The sequence below is a fragment of the Trichechus manatus genome, unplaced genomic scaffold (assembly GCF_000243295.1).
Source record: "Trichechus manatus latirostris isolate Lorelei unplaced genomic scaffold, TriManLat1.0 scaffold00133, whole genome shotgun sequence".
In the NCBI taxonomy this organism is placed as follows: Eukaryota; Metazoa; Chordata; class Mammalia; order Sirenia; family Trichechidae; genus Trichechus; species Trichechus manatus.
In genome coordinates, this window is record NW_004444069.1 from 6968470 (window position 1) to 6994957 (window position 26488).

The 26488-nt window shown below is 41.9% G+C and overlaps 1 protein-coding gene across 1 annotated transcript; it reads left to right on the forward strand.

Annotated features, from left to right (window-relative positions):
- Positions 1-26153, forward strand: PGD (phosphogluconate dehydrogenase). Its single transcript, XM_004385154.3, has 13 exons — positions 1-145; positions 932-1007; positions 1967-2146; positions 14021-14086; positions 14733-14851; positions 16900-16969; positions 19694-19828; positions 21361-21550; positions 23873-24003; positions 24239-24372; positions 24761-24860; positions 25036-25158; positions 25257-26153. Exons 1-13 carry the CDS (start codon positions 138-140, stop codon positions 25374-25376), a joined length of 1452 nt encoding a protein of 483 aa, XP_004385211.2. The 5' UTR covers positions 1-137; the 3' UTR covers positions 25377-26153.
- The last annotated feature ends 335 nt before the right edge of the window (positions 26154-26488 follow it).

Genomic DNA, 26488 nt, shown 5'->3' on the forward strand with positions numbered 1-26488 from the left:
AAAGGCCGGGCAGTGAGCGGCCGCAGCCTCTTGGTGCGAGCCGCAGCTACGCTTAAAGCGTTCTTCGTCCGCGAGTTGCAGGCTTCTGTGCTTGGCTTTACTTAGGTTCTCCTCCGTTCGCCACCGCCGCTGTCAGTATGGCCGAGTGAGTGACCTGCCTGCGAGGGCCGGGGCGGGGAGCCGGGTGGGACTTTCGGCCCTCAGGGAACTTCCTGAGGCTGGGCTCTTGCAGGTTCTCTCTGGCTCCGAGGACGGACCCGCCCTCTGGCGTCTCCTCTGCCCCTCAAGGGTCTCCTGACCCCGGCCTCGTGGGACCCAGAGCTCCAGGGTTCAGCTTTCTTCGCCCCAGTCTGTGGAACCCATGATCCCGAGCCCAGCCCCTACCCCTCTTGGGGACGGAGACTCTGGACGTGTCCCCCTGCCTGGGAAGGGTCAGGAGGGGGAAGCGGAGAGGCGCTGCCGAGGAAACCCAGAAGGAGCCGGACTCGACCTTCCCACCCCGAGGAGGAGCTGGGGCGGACTCTCCGTCTGCTGGCGAAGCCTGGCGGCCGGAGCAGAGTCGCCGACAATTACGCTCCTTCCGCTGCGGGGTTCACCCGCCGTGGGGGAGATGGGGGCATCTATTGTAAAAAAAATAGTGACCAGATAGAACACAAGAAGAGATGACACGCTATGAATGACTTTCTAAGTGTAGGTTTAGTTCATAGCAATAGAACTTCGAGTTCCTGGAAGTGGCGGAGTGGGGTAGTTTATAGTTTCATGGAAGGGTCCGTTACCTGGGTTCTAAGTTGTATCATGGAGTAGGAGAATAGAAGAAAACTTAAGAGAAATGATTCAAACTGTCAAGAGCTAGAATGTTCTGGGTTCCTGAGTTGGACCGGTTAAGTGGTACTGACACATTTTTCTTTGTTCTTTTCTCCCTGTCTTTCAGAGCTGATATTGCACTGATTGGATTGGCTGTCATGGGCCAGAACTTAATTTTGAACATGAATGACCACGGCTTTGTGGTAAGTCATGGAGACACAGTGTCTTCTCTAACGGGTTCTTGGTGTGCAATAGCTGGAGTGCTGGTGGTTCGGCTGGTTTCAAAGATCTCATATAATCTGGAACATCTTTTTTCTACATATACCCTGTTACTGCTTAGGAAATAAAGGAAGGAGAAACACTTTTACGTATAGGAGGGCCAACTCTCTGCAGTTCTGAGGAAGAAGAGGCTTGCTGAATGTATTTGTCAGTTCTGGAAGGTTTGCAGCTTGAATAAAGTGGGAGTGTCTTAAGTAGAGGAAGGAGCCCTGGTGGCGCTGTGGTTAAGTGCTCGGCTGCTAACCACAGGGTTGGCAGTTTGAACCCCCCTCCACCACTCCACTGGAGAAGAATGTGGCAGTCCACTTCTGTAAAGACTGCAGCCTTGGAAACTCTATGGGGCAGTTCTACTGTCCTGTAGGGTCGCTGTGAGTCAGAATTGACTTGGTGGCAATGAGTTTGATTTTTTTGGTCTTAAGTAGAGAGAAATGATGAAGGAGAAGAGATCCTGCTGGGTCTGCAGAACTTTGAACTTTATTGCCTAGTGAGATAAGAGGAGTGGAAGATTTTTGTGTGTAAATACTCTGTTGGTTTAGATGTAAGCATATCAGTGACTAGTGACAGAAGGCAGAACTCCTTGTGGAACTGGCTGGCTTCTAGGTCTGATTCTGAATCCCAGTTAGTAACAGACTTTAGTCTAATATGCTGAGGGCAGTTGACCTTTGCTTTATATTCCGTTCCCTGCCATTTCATTCTACTGAGGTGGCTTAACTTGATGGTGTTCAGCCAGCACTTGAATAGTTTTGGTAATAAGGAAGAGGGAGAAAGCAGGGTTTGACCTTCCCCAAACCTTGGGCCAAATGGAAATTTCATTGTCACTTGGTCCACAGTCTTAAGGTCTCGTACGTCCTAGATCCCCTAATTAGGCCTCTTGTTCTTTTAGGTCTGTGCTTTTAACAGGACAGTCTCCAAAGTTGATGATTTCTTGGCCAGTGAGGCAAAGGGAACCAAAGTGGTTGGTGCTCACTCCTTGAAGGAGATGGTCTCCAAGCTGAAGAAGCCTCGGAGGATCATACTTCTCGTGAAGGCTGGTCAAGCTGTTGATGATTTCATTGAAAAACTGGTGAGGCCAGCTCTGCTCCCCACTGCTTCTAGTGTGACAGAGCTTTTCCCTTTCCTTCTTTTAGCTTTTTCCCTTCTTTCACTTCAGAGATCTTCTCCCCTACTTCTGGAAGTCAACTGCTCAGTACAGCAAAATGATTGCTTAAATGTTTCAATGTTGCTTAACTTAACTGGCAGTAATTAAGTACTCCATATCCTTAGGTGGTGATAATTCTTCGTATATAATATTCTGAGAATATTAGGAGAAATTTTTTTAAGAATTCATTAACAACAAGAATAGGAACAATAGTAATTACATGAGCTCTTTATCTTTGTTATTGTAAACATCTTACAGCTTTGGTAGTGTACTGTTTATTTATGAACATTTAGTGATACCCACTAATAACCTTAAAGTGCCCAAATTTAAGAAATTATTTCATTTTTTCTCAGTATTTCTATAAAACAACAGTTCTCAAGTAGTCGTGTAATTTAAGGGACAAATCCCCTTAGAGAATCCTGGGAACTACAAACTGATGGGTCCTTATTTTCATACCAAACAATTTGTTTGTTCTAAAAAGTATATCTTAGGTGGGGCCAAGATAGCGGAGTAGTCAGATGCTTCCTGTGGTCCCTCTTACACCAAGACCCGAAAAAACAGGTAAATCGATCATACATGACAATCTAGGAGCCCTGAACATTGAAGGCAAAGTTGAGGAATTGGACTGAGTGGCAGGGGGAGGGAGAGACGGTTCAGAAGCAGCGGGGAGTTGCTAGACATGACCAGGCGAGAGCCGGCACCCTGCGGGCTGGATCTGCTGGCATACACGGTGAGGTGAGCAGTGGCATTTGGGACGCGTTTTCCACGTTGGGAGAGACCGAGTGGCGTAGAGTCTGCTCAGGCCTCCAGAGCCACTGAAAGGTGGAGCTCAATCGACAGAAGATAAGTACACGTGTTTAACCTACCGCACAGATCAAAAAATACCACGTTTGGGGAGAACTTCTCTCCCATTTGCCTGTTCCCTCCCCACTCTGCACCGGTCTCGGGCTGGCTTCAGCGATTGCCGCATGCCCTGGGCCAGAAGCAGGACCTGTCACGCGCCCTGAGCCATTCTCTCAGGGTTGGAGAGGGAACAAATTAACAAACAGAAAAAAATAATCTGTCAGTTTCTCTAAGCCGGGAGTTCAGGGCAGGCACAGCTTCTCTGCCTAGCCACAAGGAATAAGGGGTCCACAGACTTTGAATGCCTTTCACCGTTCATAGACCTGTGTGGGCCCATTTCAACAGCGTAGGCCCTTGTTAGCACAGTACAACAGGGTATCTTCCTGAAGCGTAACTTCAACTGTATCAGCTATATGGTGGAGTGGCAGGTTCGTGACATTTGATACCGCTCTGCCCATTAAGCAGGGTCCTCACCTACCCACATCAGGGGCCTGAGAGCTGGTGGCTCCACCCACACCACCTAGCCACCTGCAACAGGGGTCCAAGAATAAGTGGTGCCTCCCAGTCCTTACAGCCAGCAGTGTTGGATGCCCGCAGTCCAGCTGCAAAACCCACCCACCTAGGCACTGTAGGGAACAGGGATATGCTTTTGTCCCAGACACTCAGGGGCAGCCATCAGCCCCCTGTCTTGGTCAACGTATGACCCCCCACTGTAGCCAGATACCTGTGCCTACTCCATTCACCCCTGCCCATCTAGGACTGTGGGTGAGAGCTGGCACCACACACTTGGTGACTGACTATGTGGACACTTGAGCTGAATCCATATAGGAAAAGTAAATAGACTTCTGGGCTTACATACACAGTAACAGATCTGAACACGTGGTGACAGGACGTTAGAGCTTCAGAGGCACCAATAATCAAACTAGCTCACATGAGCAGCCTATTTGGGCATATCAAAACAAAATAAGCTAGGACACAGTAAGCAGATACAAAATAAATAAATAACTTACTGATGGCTTGGAGACAACAGTCAGTATCAGATCACATAAAGAGGCAGACCATAATGGCTTCAGCAAGCTCCCAAAACAAAGAATCAAGAAATTTCCCAGAGGAAAAGAACTTCCTGGAATTACTGGAGGTAGAATACAACAGATTAATAACAGAAGTTTTTAAGAGATCAGGCAAAACACAGAACAAGCCAAGGAACACACAGACAAAGCAATAGAGGAACTTTAGAAAGAAGAGTGCAATGACAGATTTAACAGGCTGCAAGAATCCATAGAGAGACAGCAGACAAATTCAGAAGATTCACAATAAAATTTCAGAATTAGACAACGCAATAGAAAGTCATAGGAGCAGAATTGAGGGAATGGAAGTCAGAATTAGTGAGATTGAAAATAAAGCACTTGACACCAACTTATTTGAGGAAAAATCAGATAAAAGAATTTAAAAAACAAAGAAACAAGAATTACGTGGGACTCTTAACGAGGAATAATGTACGAGTGACTGGAGTACCAGAACAGGGGAGGAATAACAGAAAATACAGAGAGAATTGTTGAAGATTTGTTGGCAGAAAACTTCCCTGATACCGTGAAAGATGAGATTATCATCTATCCAAGATGCTCATTGAACCCCACACAAGGTAGATCCCCCAAAAAAGTCACCAAGACATATTATAATCAAACTTGCCAAAACCAAAGATAAAGAGAATTTTAAGAGAGGCTAGGGATAAATGAAAATTCACCTACAAAGGAGAGTCAATAAGAATAAGCTTGGACTACTCAGCAGAAACCATGCAGGCAAGAAGGCAATGAGATGACATATATAAAGCCTTAAAGGGGAAAAAAAATGCCAGCTAAGAATTATATATCCAGCAAAACTGTCTCTCAAGTGTGGTGGCGAAATTAGGGAATTTCCAGATAAACAGAAGTTTAGGGAATTTGTAAAAACCAAACCAGAATTAGAAGAAACACTAAAGGGAGTCCTCCGGTTAGAAAATCAATAACATCAGCTAACAGCCCAAGATTAGAACACAGGACAGAGCAACCAGATTTAAACCCAGATAGGGAAGTGACAAAAATCAAAGCTAAAACGCTGAAAGTAGGGAAACAGAGAAGTCAATATGTAAAAGACGACAACATTAAAACCGAGGGACTAAAAAATGTAGTCAGATCTTTTATACGGAGAGGAAGTCAGGGTGATACAAAGAATAAAAGATTGGTTTAAGCTTTGAAAAACAGGAGTAAATATTAAGGTAACCACAAAGGAAACTAACAATTTTACACATCAAAATAAAAGACAAGAAAACCATAAAGACTCAGCAAATACAGAATCAACAACAATGAAAAAGATGAAAAGGAAATACATCCTAAGAAAAATGACTCAGCACAGAAAATTAAGTGAAACAAAAAAATTGTCAACACACACACAAAAAAAGACGTCAAAATGACAGCACTAAACTCATACCTATCAATAATTATGCTGAATGTATATGGACTGAAGGTACCAATAGAGAGAGAGTGGCAGAATGGATAAAAAACATGCTCCGTCTATATGCTGTCTGTAAGAGACATACCTTAGACTTAAAGACACAAACTAAAACTCAAAGGATGGAAGAAAATATATCAAGCAAACAACAATCAAAAAAGAGCAGGAGTAGCAGTATTAATTTCTGACAAAATAGACTTTAAAGTAAAAGCCCCACAAAGGCTGAGGAAGGACACTAGATAATGATTAAAGGGTCAGTACACCAGGAGAACATAACCATAGTAAATATTTACGCACCCAACAACAGGGCTAGAAAGTGCATAACCTCTTAACAGCATTGAAAAGAGAGACCATTCCACAATAATAGTAGGAGACTTCAACACATCACTTTTGGTGAAGGACACAACATCCAAAAAGAAACTCAATAATAGACACGTACAGAACATTCCACCCACCAGTATACTTTCTTTTCCAGCGTGCACGGAACATTCTCCAGAATAAAACGCATATTAGGCCATAAAGCAAGCCTTAATAGAGTCCAAAGCATCGAAATATTACAAAGCATCTTTTCTGACCATAAAGCCATAAAAGTGGAAATCAATAACAGGAAAAGCAAGGGTAAAAAATCAAACACATGGCAACTGAGTAACACCTTGTTCAAAAACTACCGGGTTATAGAGGAAATTAAAGACAGAATAAAGAAATACACAGAATCAAATAAGAATGAAAACGCATCCTACCAGAATCTTTGGGACACAGCAAAAGCAGTGCTCAGTCAGTTTATAGCAGTAAGTGCACACATCCAAAAAGAAGAAAGGGCCAAAATCAAAATGTTAACCCTACAACTTGAACAAATAGAGGGCAGCAAAAGAGGCCCGTGGGAGGGACCTCATACCACCAAGAAAGAAGCACCGGGAGCAGAGCACGTCCTTTGGACCTGAGGTTCCTGCGCAGACAAGCTTCTGGTTTGGGGGAAGACTGATGATGACGAGGACCTTCTTCCAGAATCAACAGAGAAAGCCTTCCCCTGGAGCTGACGACCTGAATTTGGACTTTTGTCTTAGTCATCTAGTGGTTCTCCAACAGGTACCTAAAATGTGGAAGCCATTTTGAAACTGTGAATGGATAGAGGAGCGGCAATGGCAGAGGACCAGCAACAGCAGAGAAGTGGCAGTGGCAGAGAACCAACAGCAGCAGAACCAGGAGACCAACGTGAGATGGAGCTGGAGCCAACCCACGGAGTGAGATATTTGAGTGTCTTCTGTGTGGGTGGCTTCCTGGCGGAGTGGGGGGCCTCTGGGCACTTACTGGTGGAGCTAGGCTTGCCAACCCATGGAGCAAGGGAGCTGAGCGCCTGTGCACAGGAGGCTTTCTGGTGGAGTGGGGTGCCTTCGGGCACTTACCGGTGGAGCTGCAGAGCTTTGGAACACTTGCCCCAGGAGGGCAAATGCAGGCGTGTTGAGCCCGAAGGGCTGAGAGGCCACAGGAAACAGAAGCAGAAGCTGAAGAGACAAGAAACACAGAAGTCAAGCTGCCTCAGTCTCAAAAGGTATGTCCATGACCTCTGGGGTTTCAAAGGGTGGAGCCATGGCCTCTGGTGCTTCTAAGGGTGGAGTCGCCACTCAGATGGACTGGGAGAATGGTGTGCCTAAAGCCAAGGGAGCAGAGTTGCTGTTCCACGTGGAGCTAAAGCCCAGGGCTGAGCTGTCTCCACTCAGAATCTGAAGACTGTGGCCAATACCTAGAGTCTGGAGGGCAGGGCTATTGTGTAAATTGTCTCAGAGAACAGAAGATTATTTTCAAAGTCTTGAGGGCTAATGTAATGTGTTCTCCGGACTTTCTTGGTGCCTGTTATCCCTTCTTTTCCTCTAGTTTCTCCCGTTTGTAATGGAAATGTCTAGCTTGTGCCTGTTCTGCCATTGTACCTTTGGAAGCAAATAATTTGTATTCTAGATTTCACAGATGAAGAGGAATTTTTGGACTTTGGACTTGGAGTTAAGACTTTTGCTATGATATGATGGGATGAATATGTTTTGCATGTTGCAAGGATGTGATTTTTGGGGGGCCAAAGGGTGGAATGTCATGGTTTGAATTATGTCCCCCACAAATTCGTGTATAAATTTGGTTGGGCCATGATTCCGGGAATTGTGTGGTTGGCCTCCATTTTGTGATTGTAATTTTATGCTAAAGAGGATTAGGGTGGGATTGTATCAACACCCTTACCCAGGTCACATCCCTGATACAATGTAAAGGGAGTTTCCCTGGGGTGTGGCCTGCACGGCCTTTTACCTTGCAGGGGATGGGGGGAGGGGAGATGGGCGGTGGGTCGGGGACCTCATGCCACCGGGAGGGCAGTTCTGGGAGTGGAGCACGTCCTTTGGACCTGGGGTTCCTGTGCTGGGATGCTCCTGGACCAAGGGAAGACTGATGCATCATGGGGACCTTCCTCCAGAGCCGAAAGAGAAGGAGGCTCTTCTCCTGGAGCTGATGCCCTGAATTTGGACTTGTGGCCTGCTGGACTGTGGGAGAGTGGATTTCTCTTTGTTAAAGCCAAAAAAAAAAAAAAAAGAAGAAGAAGCCCTTGGGCACCAGAAGAAAGCAAATAATAAAAATTAGAGGAGAATTAAATAAAATAGAAAAACAACTGAAAGAGTTAACAAGCAAAAGCTGGTACTTTGAAAAGATCAACAAAATCAATAAACAGTTGGCCAAACTGTCAAAAGAAAAACAAGAGAGGAAGCAAATAACCCAAATAAGAAATGAGATGGGCAGTATCACAACAGACCCAACTGAAATTGAAAGAATCATAATAGAATATTATGAAAAATTGTACTCTTAACAAATTTGAAGACCTAGAGGAAATGGAAAAATTTCTAGAAACTCACTACCTACCTGAACTAACACAGAGGTAGAACAACTAAATAAACCTATAACAAAAGAAGAAAGTGAAAAGGTAATTAAAAAACTCCCAACAAAAAAAACCTCTGGCCCAGACGGTTTCAGTGGAGAATTCTACCAAAAATTCAGAGAAGAGTTAACACCACTACTGCTAAAGGTATTTCAGAGCATAGAAAAGGATGGAATACTCCCTAACTCATTGTATGAAGCCAGCATAACCCTGATACCAAAACCAGGTAAAGATGTATCAAAACCAGGTAAAGTTACCACACAAAAGGAAAATCACATACCAATATCTCTAATGAACATAGACACAAAAATCCTCAACAAAATTCTAGCCAATAGAATTCAACAACATATCAAAAAAATAATTCACCATGACCAAGTAGGGTTCATATCAGGTATGCAGGATGGTTCAACTTGGAAAAACAATCAGTGTAATCCATCACATAAAACAAAAGACAAGAACCACAAGATCTTATCAGTTGATGCAGAAAAGGCATTTGACAAAGTCCAACACGCATTCATGATAAAAACTCTCAGCAAAATAGGAATAGAAGGGAAATTCCTCAACATTATTAAAGACATTTATACAAAGCCAAGAGCCAGCATCATCCTAAATGAAGAGAGTCTGAAAGCATTGCCCTTGAGAGCAGGAGCTAGCCACGGATGCCCTTTATCACCACTCTTATTCAACCTTGTGCTGGAGGTCCTAGCCAGAGCAGTTAGACTAGAAAAAGAAATAAAGGGCATGTAAATTGGTAAGGAAGAAATTAAAGTATCTCTATTTGCAGATGATATGATCTTATACACAGAAAACCCCAAAGAATCCACAAGAAAACTACTGGAACTAATAGAAGATTTCTGCAAAGTATGAGGATAAAAGATAAACATACAAAAATCAGTTGGATTCCTCTACACCAACAAAGAGAACTTCGAAGAGGAAATCACCAAATCAATACCATTAACAATAAGCCCCCCCAGGAAGATGGAATACTTAGGCATAAATCTAACCAGAGACGTAAAAGACCTATATAAAAAAACTACAAGACACTGCTGCAAGAAACCAAAAGAGAGCTGTATAAGTGGAAAAACATACCTTGCTCATGGATAGGTAGACTCAACCTTGTGAAAATGTCTATTCTACCCAAAGCGATCTACAGATACAATGCAATCCAGATCCAAATTCCAATGGCATTTTTTAATGAGGTGGAGAAACAAATTACCAACTTCATGGAAAGGGAAGAGGCCCCGGATAAGTAAAGCATTACTGAAGAAGAAGAACAAAGTGGGAGGCGCCACACTACCTGATTTTAGAACCTACTATACTACCATGTTATTCAAAACAGGCTGGTACTGGTACAACAACAGATACATAGACAAGTGGAATAGCATTCAGAATCCAGACATAAATTCATCCACCTTTGAGCAGCTGCTATTTGACAAAGGCCCAAAGTCTGTTAGTTGGGGAAGAGACAGTCTCTTTAACAAATGATGCTGGACTAACTGGATACCCATCTGCAGAAAAATGAAACAAAAACCATACCTCATACCATGCACAAAAACTAACTCAAAATGGATCAAAGACCTAAGCATAAAATCGAAAACAATAAAGATCATGGAAGAAAAAATAGGGCCAACGTTTGGAGCCCGAATACATGGCATAAACAGAATACAAAAGATCATTAACAATGCACAAACACCAGAAGAGAAACTAGATAACTGGGAGCTCTTAAAAATCAAAACACTTAATGCTCATCAAAAGACTTCACCAAAAGAGTAAAAAGATAACCTACAGACCGGGAAAAAGATTTTGGCTATGACAAATCCAATCAGCATCTAATCTCTAAAATCTACAAGATACTGCAAAACCTTAACAACAAAAAGACAAATAACCCAATTAAAAAATGGGCTATGGATATGAACAGGCACTTCACCAAGGAAGACATTCAGGCGGCTAATAAACATATGAGGAAATGCTCACAATCATTAGCCATTAAGAGAAATGGAAATCAAAACTACAATGAGATACCGTCTCACCCCAAGAGGCTAGCATTAATCAAAAAAACACAAAATAATAAATGTTGGAGAGGTTGTGGAGAGACTGGAACACTTGTTTACTGCTGGTGGGAATGTAAAATGGTACAACCACTTTGGAAATCGATTTGGTTCTTCCTTAAAAAGCTAGAAATAGAAGTACCATACGATCCAGCAATCCTGTTGCTTGGAATATATCCTAGAGAAATAAGAGACGTCACACGAATAGATACATGCATACCCATGTTCATTGCCTCTCTGTTCACGATTGCAAAATGATGGAAACAACCTAGGTGCTCATCAGTGGATGAATGGATAAATTATAGTATATTCACACAGTGGAATACTGTGTAATGATAAGGAACAACGATGAATTTGCGAAACATGGATGAATCTGGAGGGCGTGGTGACTGAAATTATTCAGTTGCAAAAAGACGAACATTATATGAGACTACTATTATAAGAACTCAAAGGTTTAAACACAGAAGAAACCATTCTTTGATGGTTACAAGGGTGGGGAGGGAGGGAAAGGGGTATTCACTAACTAGATAGTAGACAAGACTTAGGTGAAGGGAAGGAAACACACACTACAGGGGAAATCAGCACAACTAGACTAAACCAAAAGCTAAGAAGTTTCCTGAATTACAGCCAGCCACTTCAAGAGACAGAGTAGCAGGGGTGGAGATCTGGGGACCGTGGTTTCAGGGGACATCTAGGTCAGTTGGTGTAACAAACTTTATTAAGAAAATGTTTTGCATCCCACTTTGGTGAGTGGCGTCTGGGGTCTTAAAAGCTAGCGAGTGGCCATCTAAGACACATCAGTTGGTCCCAACCCACCTGGAGCAGAGGAGAATGAAGAACACCAAAGAGACAAGGAAAATATAGCTCAAGAGACAAAAAGGGCGACATAAACCAGGGACTCCATCAGCCTGAGACCAGAAGAGCTAGTTGGTGCCCGGCTACCACCAATGACCGCCCTGACAGGGAACCCAACAGAAAGTCCTTGACGGAACAGGATGTGTAGTGGGGTGCAGAACTCAAATTCTAGTAAAAAGACCAGACTTAATCGTCTGACTGAGACTGGAGGTACCCTGGAAGACATAGTCCCCGGACTGTCCGTTAGTCCAAAACTGAAACCATTCCCAAAGCCAACTCCTCAGACAAAGATTAGGCTGGACTATGGGACATAAAATGATACTCATGAAGAGAGTACTTTTTAGCTCAAGTAGATACATGAGACTAAATGGGCAGCTCCTGTCAGGAGGTGAGATGAGAAGGCAAAAAGGGATAGGAACTGGTTGAATGTACACGGGAAATATGGGATGGAGATGGAAAGGAGGAGTGTGCTGTCACATTATAGGGAGAGGAGCTAGGGTCGCATAGCAATGTGTGTATAAATTTTTTTTTTTATTGTAGTTTAGATGAAGTTTACATTTCAAGTTAGTGTCCCATACAAAAATTTATACATACATTGTTATGTGACCCTAATTGCTGTCCCCATACTGTGACAGCACACTCCTCCTTTCCACCCGGTTCCCCATGTCCATTCAACCAGTTCCTGACCCTCTCTGCCTTCCCATCTCACCTCCGGACGGAAGCTGCCCGTTTAGTCTTTTGTATCTACCTGAGCCAAGAGGCACAGTCCATACGAGTCTTTTGTATCTACCTGAGCCAAGAGGCACAGTCCGTACGAGTATCCCTTTATGTTCCACAGTCCAGTCCAATCCCTGTTTGAAGAGTTGGCCTCGGAAATTGTTTTAGTTCTGGGCTGGTAGAGAAGCCAGGGGCCATGCTTTCTGGGGTTCCTCCAGTCTCAGTCAAACCATTAAGTCTGGTCTTCTTACTAGAATTTGAGTTCTGCACCCCGCCTTTCTCCTACTCCATCAGGGACTCTCTGTTGTGTTCCCTGTCAGGGCGGTTATTGGTGGTAGCCGGGCACCATCTAGTTCTTCTGGTCTCAGGCTGATGAAGTCTCTGGTTTATGTGGCCCTTTCTGTCTCTTGGGCTACTGCTTTCCTTGTGTCTTTGGTGTTCTTCATTCTCCTTTGCTCCAGGTGGTTGGGACCAATTGATGCATCTTAGATGGCTGCTTGCAAGCATTTAAGACCCCAGACGCCATTCACCAAAGTAGGATGCAGAACAACAATGTGTGTATAAGTTTCTGTATGAGAAACTGACTTGAACTGTAAACTTTCACTTAAAGCACAATTTAAAAAAAAAAATATATCTTTTTGGAAAAAAAAGAAATATGTACATGGATAAAGGGGGACCAGTAGAAATTATTTAGATATTCAAAAAGAATCCTACATTGACAGTTCCAAAAAAAATCAAGGCACTACCAGTTTGGAAGAAACGTTTTGTTTTAAGAAATGTAGTGATAATAAAGGAAAGGGATTAACATTCCTTTTCTGGAAGGAGTAGTGTTAACAGTGGGGTTGTTTCTTCTGGGAGAGGAATTTTTAACCAAGCGTGCTACCATTTTTAAGTAAACAACCTAAAAAGGAAAGACATTGTGATAAAAGAAGAACATACTAAGCTTTTTGTATAGTGAGATACCAAGCTGTCCCTGATTCGCTTCAGACTGAATGGACTGAAAAATGGTAGATTTTTATTTAATACAGGAAAATATTAAGCAGTGTTAACTGTTAATGGAGCTGTTAATACACAATTGTTTTTGAATACCTAAGATTTCTTTTTGACTACCTAAATGAATTATTTCCACTGGTTCGCCTTTATCCATGTACATATTTCTTGTAGGGAGAAAGTTTGAATAATAAAGCCTAGCCGGATTGGTGGGCTGAGGTATGATATTCTTATTCAAGGCTCAGTCTCTTCCTTCCATTTCCAAACAGTGGTGATCAAAAGCATTCATTCATACACTTAGTCATTTTATGTATCTTTACTGGATTCCTCCTTTTGTTCTGCTGTTACTATTGTTACTAGGTGCTGTCAGGTTGATTCCAACTTATAATGACTCTATGTGACAGAGTAGGACTGCTCCATAGGATTTCTAGGCTGTAAATCTTTAAGGAAGCAGATCACCAAGTCTTTCTCCTGCATAGCTGCTGGGTGGGTTTGAACTGCCAACCTTTCGATTAACAGCCAGGTAGTTAACTGTTAACGTTACCAGGACTCCTTACTCTGTTCTAGGCACATGTTACAGGAAGTGATGTAATCTTTTGGAGTTAATCCTAACCCTAGTGTTTAGAGATATAAACTAGACTGATGGTACACATTCAAAATACAAAATTTTCCGTGTGTAAATAAGTAAGTTTTCCTTGTTGTAAAATCTTTAAGTAGTTAAAGGGAATTATCTCAGCCATGGAGGGTTCTAACTGGATTTGCTAGCCCTGAGCTTTTAAATAGGGAGCTAAAGATCTAGCGCTAGCCACAGAGAGGATTAGTAAAGATTAAATAATATATGCTTTTAGAGTAGTCTTACTTGGGATGCATTTTTATGTCTGTTTTAATTAGCCAAGGTATGTTTTGTGGTTCATTTCTTTGGTCCACCTTAATGCTGGTGTTTGCTTATAGGTTCCGTTGTTGGATGCTGGTGACATCATTATCGATGGGGGAAATTCTGAATACAGGGATACCACAGTAAGTGTTCTTTTCTGTGATCCAAATTCTTCCAAGTTCCAAGAATATTCTAGAAAAAGTATTGGCATTGCACATGCGGCAAAGCGTGAACTGTCCTGTGGTGTTGTTGATTCTTTGGAGTTGGTTTTCTCCTACCCGTATACTTGGTGGATGCAGTACACATCAGTCACACACACATAACTTAAGAGAATGACTACTGCTTAGATACAGCAGGCTGGGAGTTTATGCTTTCCTTGTCCTTTGTCTCCCACTGACGTGTGATATATCAGTGTATAATGTGGCTAAGAACCACTGCGCTTTTGGTCTCTTACGCTTAGGGAAAGTCTCTATACACTGAAGTGCTGAAAGACAGTAAATATTACTTGTATTAAACAGACTGAAATAACTGGGTCTTATTGTACAAGACCTTTTCCAGTAAAATGAGAATATATGTCTGGCTTTCTTATTTCCCTTTGGGGACAGGGTAGGTATCTTGAATTTACATGGATTTTTTTTTTTTTTTACCTCCAGAATTTCTTGAATAATCAGGTTATTCTTGGATTCTTGGGTCATTTAATGTCAAATGTGGGATTTCTATACATCCTCTCGCTCACTGGGAGAAACTTATTTTTCGGAAGCTTAATGAAACTATTTTTCTCTCGTGTAGAGACGATGTCGAGATCTCAAGGCCAAGGGAATCTTGTTTGTGGGGAGTGGAGTTAGTGGTGGAGAGGAAGGAGCCCGGCATGGCCCATCACTCATGCCAGGAGGAAACAAAGAAGCTTGGTAAGTACCATCGGCACCACCTCCGTTTCAGCATGAGGGAGCCTGATCTTTGAGAATGAGTGAACCGTGGACAGTTCTGTCAGTGCAGTTCTCTTCTGTGGTGTGTTGAGTGTTGGGGATAGGAAATGGTGGAAATATTTCCCTTTTATTTTATCCATATATTTTGCTGCTTTGATGTAATATATGTGCATATTCTTCCTTTTGCGTTTTTTCTTCTCTGTTATTCCCTCCAAGACTGATACTAGAAGTTCTGAATTGGCTTAAGGGGTTCAGAGGCCTTAAGGAAGCAGTTCAGATGATGTCCTGAGCACTGTTTGACTTAGGAGTAAGATCTGCCTCTTTTAGCTGATTTATAGTCCTAAAATAACTGTTTTCTTAATAACTGTGAGTAAAGGAAAAATCTGGCTGAGCCTCTTTCGTCCCTGGGAACTAGGTGGAAATTTATTTGACTTAGGAATAAACAAAGGTTACACTGTTCCCTGTGCTAGATGTATATAAGAGGATGGGTTAGCCATTGAAGAAGAGGTGCTTGAGTGATGTGAAAGAAACGATATATAAGACAAGGGGGTGGGGTGAGCCGGGTGGAAAATCAGAATGGAAAGATGTAAGAAATTAATTCTATATGACTTAGTCTGAGGGAAAAGACCACTGCTGAGACTGCAGAAAAAGAGATAGATGGAACAGAAGAGAAAGAAATAGCAAAGGAAGGGTTCTTTGCGAGGGAGACATGGAAAGGTAGCATTCTTTTCTGAAGGCGTTTGATTTCAAAATATTCTAGAATTATTTTAGGCATTAAAGTACAGGAGTGATCAAGCCTAACCCTCAATTGAAGGGATTATTGAGGAAGATTATTCTTTCAATTACCTCTATGATATCTAAGTCTGGGGATTCTCTTCAGTATGTCAAAATCCAGGAGTACAGAAACCTTCCTGCTTCTCAGAAGCTTAAAAATACCTGTCTTGGGCCACCTGTTCTGTGGGCTATTAGGAATGCAGATATTATATAGGAAAATATTTCACATACAGAGGTGCTTTAATTTCTCATATTAGTTTACTTTTCTCACACTAGTCTAGCAGAAGTTGAAATGGCATTTTTACCTGAAACAGTTAAAATTCAGTGAAGTTCTAAAGCTTAAAGCCTAGTAGTCTTAACCCCCTACTCCTAAGTGTTAACTTTGTAACTCTTACTAGATTTTGTGTCTATACCAAAAACTTTTTGTTAGGCTTACATTGGTCAATAGTGAGTAGAACCAAAAGGTCAATAATGACTCTAAAGCAAAGATGAGAAGAGAAGGGGGCAGGAAAACTAGAGTATGTACTGGAAAAGGAACAACTAGAACGTGACTAAAGAGAACGTTGATGTGTGAAAAGCGTAACTGATGTCGCTGAACAGTTGGTGTAGGAATTGTCAAACGGGAACCTAATTTGCTGTGTAAACCTTCACTGAAAACACAATAAAATATTATTTAAAAAAAAAAAAAAAAGTAGACCACTAAAGAAAAAGCCTCTGGAGTTAATATGTTTTCCTAGTGGGGTGTGGGAGGGATGAAGAACATCTGCTTCTCTGAATAATAATGAATATATCTCTTGGAAATACTGCACAGTTCTGTCTGTCCTTACCCTTGACCCAACTGTCCAGAATCATGCTGTGCCTGATGACATACATCCAGGCTAATGATGAGGGTCTCTAAAGGAACTTTTGTATCGCTTGCTGTTTGGAATCACAGCTGCTTTTTTTGATTTTGCAGTGGAAATTTCTGGGGTTTTGATGATGCTTCTGCCCAGCCTTTTTGTCTGTGGTCTCAAATTAGATAGTCTGCACCCTCTCCTTTGGTGCCCACCAGAATCTGGTGAGCAGGCTGGTCAGTCGGTGCAGGATTCAAGTTTACCTAGAGGACTTGGCCTCGTTCATTATTTTTAAGTGGGTACATCTGCCTTGCGTTAGAAAGAAAAATGTGGGGGGTGGGGGAGTGCGGTGGTCCTTGAGTATTTAACTGCACTCTCAGCCCCTCTCTTCTCAGCAGCTGAACCACACTATTCTCTCCACAGGCCCCACATCAAGACAATCTTCCAAGGCATTGCAGCAAAAGTAGGAACTGGAGAACCCTGCTGTGACTGGGCAAGTTCCAGGCTACTCTTTAAAAATGTTCGGCAACACTGGCATGTCTTGAGTGACTATGGGCCCAGAGCACAAGACCACCGGGGTCCCAGCAGTCAGCTTTGTGACAAAGCTTCTCAATCTTTAAGTTGTTAGCATAGCTGATGCCTAAAATACATGCCTACTGTACCTGACTTCATGTCTTAATTGAGTTAGGGCTTGAGTGTCCACAGCCGTGGGTTGACAGTAAAAGCAGCTCTCCTCAATTCATCTTTTAAGGAACAGGAAGGATGAGGTGAAGTAAGATGTTTTTAACCACATTGCTGTATGGCGAAAGAAAGAATGTCAAAATCAAAAGTGGGCTTTGCTTCCCTGGGTGGAAGGAAGGGGATTGAATAGGCTCTTGGCTGTGTCCTGGCTGTGGATGTGGAAAAATCTGTTTCCTCATAGCTTGGGATTTAGGTATTCTCTGCTCAAATAGAATAAGCTGCAGACTTTTACCCTCGATAAATGTGAAGGAGCCCAGGATAATTCACAGGTACCTTTTACCTGCTATTTTGTGTTGCTGTTAAAATAAATTTTATCCCTATTGCAGCCTCAATCCATACCATGGATGGAAAAACCACTAGACTTGCTGAGTTCTAATTCTGGCTCTCCATTAACTAATTGTGTGACATTAGGCAAGTCATTTCCCCTCTGTGGGCTTTAGTTTCCTTATCTGTAAAATCGGTGGTTAGACTAGATGATCTCCAAGGTCCTGTTAGCTCCTGCCACCATCACCAGTTGTCGTCAGGTCAGTTCCGACTCATGACAACCTTGTGTGTGTCAGAGTAGAATTGTGCTCCCTAGGGTTTTCAATGCCTGCTTTTTGGGGAGTACATTGCCAGGCCTTTCTTCTGAGGCACCTCTGAGTGGACTTGAACCTCCCACCTTTTGGTTACCAGCTGAACGTTTTAACTGTTTACACCACCCAAGGACTCCCTTTAGCTCTTAATCCCTTTTAATTTTATATCAGCAACTTTGTATGCTGATTTTATTATTATTTTTTTTAATATGAGATAAAAGGAAGAGATAAAGCAAGGATTAAAGCATAAGGAATGAGGGAAGCCCTCCTTCCTAGGCCTGACAGTGCCTGGTGGCTTTATCTATGGCAGTTACACTGATCCTTACATTTTAGCCAGTGGTCAGCCACTGAGTTCAATCAAAATCTGCTTAGAGTGTGTAGAGTCTGGTACTGTGATTGAAAGGGTTGAGTAATTCTCTCAGAAGTATGAAGGGCTAGAAAGAGAATCCTTGTTCCTTGATAATAAATTATTATAGTAAAAGTGCAGCAACTTTCTCCTTTTAGATACACTTAGGACAAAGTCAAGGAGCCCTGGTGGCACAGTGGTTAAGAGCTCAGCTGCTAACCAAAAGATTGGTGGTTTGAACCCAACCAGCAGCTCCGCAGGAAGAAGATGTGGCAATCTGCTTCCATAAAGATTACAGTCTAGGAAACTCTATGGGGCAGTTCTACTCTGTCACACGAGGTTACTATGAGTCAAAATCGACTGGACGGCACCTAACAACACTAACTAGACAAAGTAATGAAGAAAGAAAACAGTGCACGCACTTTCATATCTTGATCGAGTCAGGGGTGGAATTTGTAAAGTCTCAAGGCTTATTCTCAAATCATTTAAAAAAACAGTATAGGTACTAACAGCAGGTACTCCTTAGGTAACTTTTGAAGCAAAGAGGAAGAGTGAGGTGAAGTAAGATGTCATTAGCCATGTTTGTTCATGGCCAAAGAAAGTGTCAAAACCAGAAGGAGGTAGGTCAGCAATGGAAACAGAAAAAGGGAGTCTCTGATGTAACTGCTGATAGTATCAGTCTAAGCAGTGACTGCCAGGAGAGGGACCGCCCAGGTCAGCCAGGCATCTGGCTGTCTGGGCAGGTGTATCCCTGTCGTGGAGATGGATGCATGTGATTGCACAGCCTGCTGCCATTAAATATCTGACCCTCAGCTCTCTTTGTTCTGATTCATTGCCCACTAAATAATGTTCAGATAATTTGGCTTCTCAAGTAGCTTGTGAATAGGGACAGAATATGTTGATCAGACTAATGCTTGTAACTACTAAGATCCATAGTTAAATTTCCCATCATAGGTTCATAAATTGCTATTCAGATTTTATGTATCTTGCAAGCTTTTCTATTACAAATTACTATCAACTGCAGGGCCCTGGCAAGAACACATTTTTGGGTTTACAAGGTTGAAGGCCAGGCCTTGGATCCAAGGTGATTTGACGTCTCAGTAACCATTAAAAACAACTACAATGCATTTATATATTTTTAAAAAGTATAATGATTTAATTAGGCAATGTATTCTAATGTCCATTTGCTCGAAAAGTGGTAACTTCAGGAAAAAGAAGACTTCTTTTACCTATGGGTAGGAGCTAGAAAGTGGGGAGTTACTTTTAATAATGAGAAGGAATGGAAAATTGAGGCTACAGAGCTACAAGTACTTACAGTGAATTTTGGGATTTTGAAAAATCTTCTGGGGAATTATTCTGGAGCTAGTTTAAAATAACATTGTACTGGACTGAGGCTTGTGGTGAATTGTTATATAATGATTCTTGTTTCAAAAATACTATGAGTATTTGCCTTGTCCTTGTTGTTTTTTGTATGGGGAGGGAGTCTTGCCAAGGAATTTGACCTCAAGACTGATGTGACTTTTCTGGTACACTGTCTGCCTTGTCCCACTGGCAGGTGGGAGATGAGGGAGCAGGACACTTTGTGAAGATGGTACACAATGGGATTGAGTATGGCGATATGCAGCTCATCTGTGAAGCTTACCATTTGATGAAAGACGTTCTGGGCATGGACCACAACGAGATGGCAGAGGTGAGTGCCCAGCACTGCCCCATGCTGAGTGTGTAATCACCTCTAAGACCAGAAGGGATTTGCTCATGACAGTAAATCCTTCCTCATTCCACTTCTCCTGGCCATTCTGATGGCCTGGATGGATTCAGCCTAATCTAAGGGAAGCTGTCAGTAATAGGACTATAAAATAAGATAGCTAGTCACTAAGAAGAACTTTCTTAAAGAATCCAGATGGTAATCATTACCGCCATTTAGTGAGCCCTGACTGTATCAAGTCTGTGTCACCTGACACATTGTGTCACTCAGCCCTACCATTGTCCTGTGCGGAAGGTACAGCAGAAGCATTCTTTTCTCATCATGTTGGGACTGGCTTTTTGAGTTAATCAAAAAAGATAGTCAAGGTAGGGAAGCATAAAGCAGACCTTAAAACATTTCCCCCAACATTTTATTATGAAATTTTCCACACATATCACAGCAAAGTTGTAAGAATTTTACAGCGAGCATGTGCATACCCACCACATAGATTCTACCATTTACTAGTCTTGCTTTGCCTCATATCTGTCCGTCCCTCTTTTTTGATACATTCAAAGTAACTACAGATGTCTGTACTTCCTTTTTAAATACATCTGCACTGTTAACTAGATAACCATTTTAATTTAAAACATAGAAAGTTACGTTCATTCATCCATCACTGTCTGTAGGACCAAGGCCTCCTCTTTAAGTATGGTTCTGCTATTTAGCATTCCAGTAATTTTTCTTGTCATCTAGCATTTCCAGTTTCAGTTATTTCAGGTGAACACAGTTGAAAGACACTTGGAAGGCACTAAATGCAAAATCCTTCCAGTCAAAAGTTTCTTCTCCTGAATTTTAATTCATCTCATCCCCACTTATTTATGACTGCAGTTTGTTTCACTCACTTGCCACTATCTTTCTTTCCAAAACATTCAGCTTTCATAGAAATGGTGCTTGCTTTTTGTGTTCATATTTAATTGACTTATGTAATATTTAATATATTAATGCAACAAATATATGAGTGCTTCACTATGTGCTGGATACTGTGATAAATGGGATATAACAGTGAAGAAAACAAAGTTGCTGTCCTCATGGAGCTAGGAAGACAGACAATAATAATGAGACGTATCATATAGTATTAGGTAGTGGTAACTATTATAAAGAAAAGTAAACCAGGGTGAGGGGTTGATTTGAGATGGGGTGATCTGGGAAGCCCTCTGAAGAGGTAACAATGAACAGAGACCTAAATGAAGTGAAGGAGCACTTGGCTCAAAGGAAAGAAGTTCTGTTCTAAGAAAATCAGCATAACCAGATTGAGGCCAAACACGGTTGATTCTGGGTTAGCATAAACTCAAGTGGTGGGAGCAGAAGTGTACAGGCATACTTGAGAAGAGCCTGTTCGCCTCTAGTGTTCAGCACATTGTGAGCACTGGTCAGCATTTACAAAGGATAAGGATGAATCCATTAAGTAGAGGTCAGTTAGGGGAGTCCTGTGTAATCCTTGTTTCTCTTGCATTGTTTTCTTTATGTCCTGCACATAGGCATTTGAGGAGTGGAATAAGACAGAGCTAGACTCATTCCTGATTGAAATCACAGCCAGTATCCTCAAGTTCCGAGATACCGATGGCAAACACCTGCTGCCAAAGATCAGGGACAGTGCAGGGCAGAAGGGCACTGGCAAGTGGACGGCTATCTCAGCCCTGGAGTACGGTGTTCCTGTCACCCTTATTGGTAACGTTCAGCTTTTCAAAAAATCACTCTTGCCCCACTGTTCTGATCTTGATGTCCTTTTGAAATATTGGTAAAGACTGGCAAGTAAGAAGCAGGTCTTTTAGAGCCTCTGTTCAGCTGTAGTCCGCTTTCAGAGTGTTTTCTGCTATTTCTGCATATGAGAAAACTGACAGTATGAGAGGCTGGAACTGCTTTTGAATTGCTTCTTTATAATCCTTCTCTGATTTCTATGAGCTTTGAGACAACAAATTTATATGAGCTTTCTTTCTTATCTGACTTTACCTTTGGAGTAGTTTTGCATTAGTAATTGCGATGAACGACCTAAGATCTTTTTAATGGAAAAGGGTAACTAATGAATTTTTCATCGAAAAGTTTATAGAATAACATAACATACTCTCAGAATTTGTTAATATTTTCCTGGGGTTTTTTTTCTTAGATTATTGAAAAGCTAAAACATGACCTCTACATTTGAAGTCCTTTAATACTCTTCCTCAGTTCCCTCTTCCTGTCCCCTCAGAAGAAAACCGCTGTCCTGAAGTTTGTGTACATTCTTCCATCCATGTTTTTATATCTTAGTAATGAGCTAAGCATCAAATTCAAAAAGATACAGAAAATAAATAATAAAAAGCAAATATAAATAGAAAAGAAAGAAGTAATAAAAGAGAATTAACAAAACCAATAGCTGGTTCTTTAAGAATAAAATACATACACTTCTGGCAAGATTGAAAAAGAATGAAAAAAGAAGCCCAGCATGTAATGAAAGGTTATCTTTGCTTCTGGCAGAATGTTTCCCCGTGTAATAAAACATTTCCTTATTTGCTGTTCCAGCTATAAATTGCCTTTCCCTCCCTAGTTCCCTCCCGTGTTTTGATTTCCTGAGTAATTATGCCTCATTCTATTTACAGTGAACTGTGGTTGTAAGGCACAGTGAGGGGGGAAGTAGGGTATATAGTCCAGCTCTACACAGAAGGAAGTTGGCTGCTTTCTAGCTAATTCCAGCGATACCATGGGCAGGGTGGAAGGGCAATAGCTGGGAACAGTTTATTCATCGTTGATCTGAACTTATGAGAGTATTACAGCCTCAAAAAGAACTCTCTCAACCTGTTTTAGAGACTTTGTTCCCTTCCTATAAATTGAAGGCGGGTTAGACTTAATCTCTGGATGAGTGCCATTTTTGTTTGCCAAACTAATGGGGAAGTGAGGCTTCTAGCTAACCCTTACGTAACCCTGAAGGGTTTTACCACATTTGCCTCATTGCCTCAGTTGTCTTACAAAGCTTCCTTCCACAGTTTGCTAAGTCATCATGTGTGTGCACTGCAGGGGAGAAAAATATTGGGCAAGGATAGAAAGACATCTGCTTTTGGTGTGATTCAAGTTTGGTTAGTGTTCTTGGTTAGTATCCTTTCCTCAAAAATAAAGTCCCCCATTAGCGCCCAGAGATTTTACTTCTGGGAGATTTTATCTGTAATGGGAAAAATGGTTAAAGAGTAATTTTTTCTAATTATGTAGATTGTCAGTTGAGCAACTGGTCTTTTATAGGGGATAATTTTTGAAGACACTAAATGTCTTTGATATTAAAATACTGAAAGTTTTTTATTCAAATGAATTAAAATTGTGAAACTTCAATGTGATTATGGATATAATGGACCCCTGGTGGTGCAGTGGTTAAGAGCTCAGCTGCTAATCAAAAGGTTGGCAGTTTGAATCCACCAGCTGCTCCTTGGAAATCCTATGGGGCAGTTTTACTCTGTCCTGTAGAGTTGCTATGAGTCAGAATTGACTTGACAGCAATGGGATGGATATGATGAAAATTATAAAATGTAAGATTTCTAAAACGGAGTTTTTTGGGCGGTGAGTCTGTGTGACTTCCTCAATATATTAATTGTTTCAGAATTGATGAGTAGTAGGTGCCTCAAAAGATTCTTTGGTGAACATTTAAAAATTAAAGTCCTCTAAGTTGAAAGGGAGATTTTACTTATAGACCAACACTGAGTAAAATCGTGTTTTTTTGTGTTTTTTTTATACCCCTTTTTCCCTCAGAACTCTTACATTGATCTTTGTGGTTGAGTATCTCTATTTATGTTAGAAGATTGACTGGAGTTTTAGTTGTCAAATTGTTAAGTGCTTTCTATAAAAGCTCTTTCTGATCCAGGTTAAATTTTTGTGGTCTAAGGTTGGTTGAGACTTTCAGTTCTTTGGAAAATGAAATTCCTGCTCCAGCTCTATTTTTCCACATCTTCTGGGCTTTCCAATCTCTTTCCTCTGGTTTTATGCGTGAGTTTTGCTAATATATTGCTTTTCCTCCCCAATCCCTCTATGTAGGAGAAGCTGTCTTTGCTCGATGCTTATCATCGCTGAAGGATGAAAGGATACAAGCTAGCAAAAAGCTGAAGGGTCCGCAAAAGATCCAGTTTGAAGGAGATAAGAAGTCATTCCTGGAGGACATTCGGAAGGTGGCTCATAGTTCCTGGCAGTAATCTTTTTTGGTCCTTGGAAGGTAGTGGGAGGTAGGGGCTACTGGTGAGAACACACTGAAGCTACAGGTGGCAGATGGAATAGTCCAGCCTTCACCTTTGAGCCTGATTTACAGCTTTTCCTATTCTGTTGTCTTTTCTAGGGTCTGCACAGTAGACGTGAGGTGGTTCCTCTGCTCACTGCAATTCTAATAAGTCTTGTGTCATTCTTTAGGCCCTCTATGCTTCCAAGATCATCTCTTATGCTCAAGGCTTCATGCTGCTACGACAGGCAGCCACCGAATTTGGCTGGACCCTCAACTATGGTGGCATTGCCCTTATGTGGAGGGGCGGTTGCATCATCAGAAGGCAAGTGGGAGGCAGCTGTGGGACTAACGGGCAGGACACTCCAGCCCCACCTAACTAGTGGCCTGCTTGTGCAGACCTGTGATCTGAGGCACTTGCTTGAACAGTTGCCCTGTAACTGGTGCAGTTAGCCCTGTCACTGGAAAACTGGCAACAAGGCAGGTTTAGATTGTCACTTCTCACTTTTTTTCTGTACATTAGTGGCTCTCACTAGATTATCTGTACTGCACCTTTTGGCATTGACCTTAAAGCTAGCTTAAGGGATGAGAAATGTAACTTTATACCTCTCTAGGGTGTATTTCACCTTCCAACGTATTTTCCCCATTTCCTGCCTGGTATTCAACTTGATATAGTTAAAATTCATTGACTTTCTCCCTCTTGATTATTTCAGTGTATTCCTAGGGAAGATAAAGGATGCATTTGATCGAAACCCAGAACTTCAGAATCTACTGCTAGATGACTTCTTTAAGTCTGCTGTTGAAAACTGCCAGGTATGTGGCCTAGAGCTGGGTAGTATGTGAATTCTTTCTCATTGAGTTTTGAACTAGGGGTATCTGTTTTTCATTTACCAGCATTGGCACAAATGGAAATATGTCATTTAGAATTGAACCAGTTAATGTGTTCTCTGTGGGAATCACTCATCTTTAGTTTGGTTTTGTTGCCCAGGACTCCTGGCGGCGGGCTGTCAGTACAGGTGTCCAGACAGGCATCCCCATGCCCTGCTTCACCACTGCGCTTTCCTTCTATGATGGGTACAGACATGAAATGCTGCCAGCCAACCTAATTCAGGTAAACTTCTTAAGTAGCTGGTAAACATTAGCCTGGCTGGTACCTGAGGGTTGTGTGCCTACATATTTATCCTAACCAATCTATTTCTTGTCTTCTAGGCTCAGCGGGATTATTTTGGGGCTCACACCTATGAACTCTTAGCCAAACCGGGACAGTTCATCCACACTAATTGGACAGGCCATGGTGGCAGTGTGTCATCCTCTTCATACAATGCCTAACTGGACTGTTTGTTACCCACCACAATTCCATAAACCAGGACATTCCATTCGCCACACAACACTGCTTACGTGGCCCTTTGCCCTACTCTCTGCTCAGTTCTTAATAAAGTGCTGTCAGAGACTCCTCTGAAAGAGTCAAATAGTTTATATGTAAAGTAGTTCTTGAGAACTATCATGCCCTCTGCCCTTGCCTCTTGGGGCTGTCCAGGAACTGATCATGTGCGTGACAGCTGTGAGGCAGCTCCTTGAAGTGGTCATTTCCACATGCTCTCTGTGGACTAGTGAGCCCTGTAAGTCGCCCTGGTGGGGGCAGCAGCTCTCATCTCACAGACGGGAAGGGTTTTAGGGAATTTGATTAAACTGCAACCTTTGTATCATGCAGCTGAATTGTCTTCCCTCTACTTAATAAAAGCTACATCATATTTATGCTTTTTATCCAGACTCTTCAATATTTTCATGTCAATGACACTGAGCTGTTACTATTTCCATTAGCAGAAAGATTTGCAACCAGTTTTGTTATATTTGAATCAATTTGTTTCCTCCAGCCTTGTTAAATTTTCCTCTTTGTTAAAAAAAACATTCAGGATAATATAAGAAACATCAAATTTAGGGTAATGATTAACTCTGGGAGAAAGATGAGGATACAGAAGGGACTCTGATGTACCGGTTACGTTTTATTTCCTAAGCTGAGTAATGGGTATGTGGATGCCCACTGTAACATTTTTTATTCCTTTTTGTATGTCAAATATTTCATAATAAACTTTTTAGAGAATCACATTTAAATGATGGGCTAAGCTTGGTGTAAATTGTTGCTTTTCCCATGCCTATCTCTCTATTTGTCCCCAAGTCAGGCCCCCAGATTTGGTGTGGGGTTTTAGCAACCTCGCCTGATCCTTGACCTGCCAGCATTCTGATAATTGTCAGATGGCCTGGGGACAGTGTAACTGTTTTACTCTTTATCAGTTTAACTCCAAGATGATTTTCTTGAAGTGCTTCAGAAAAGTCCTAAAAGTGGCTTAAGAAGAGAGAGCAAACAGCTTCCTTGTTTCAACAGCTGGTGGTGTATAACTTGATCTCTGACCTCTGTCTCAGAACACAGCAGGGGCAGAGCT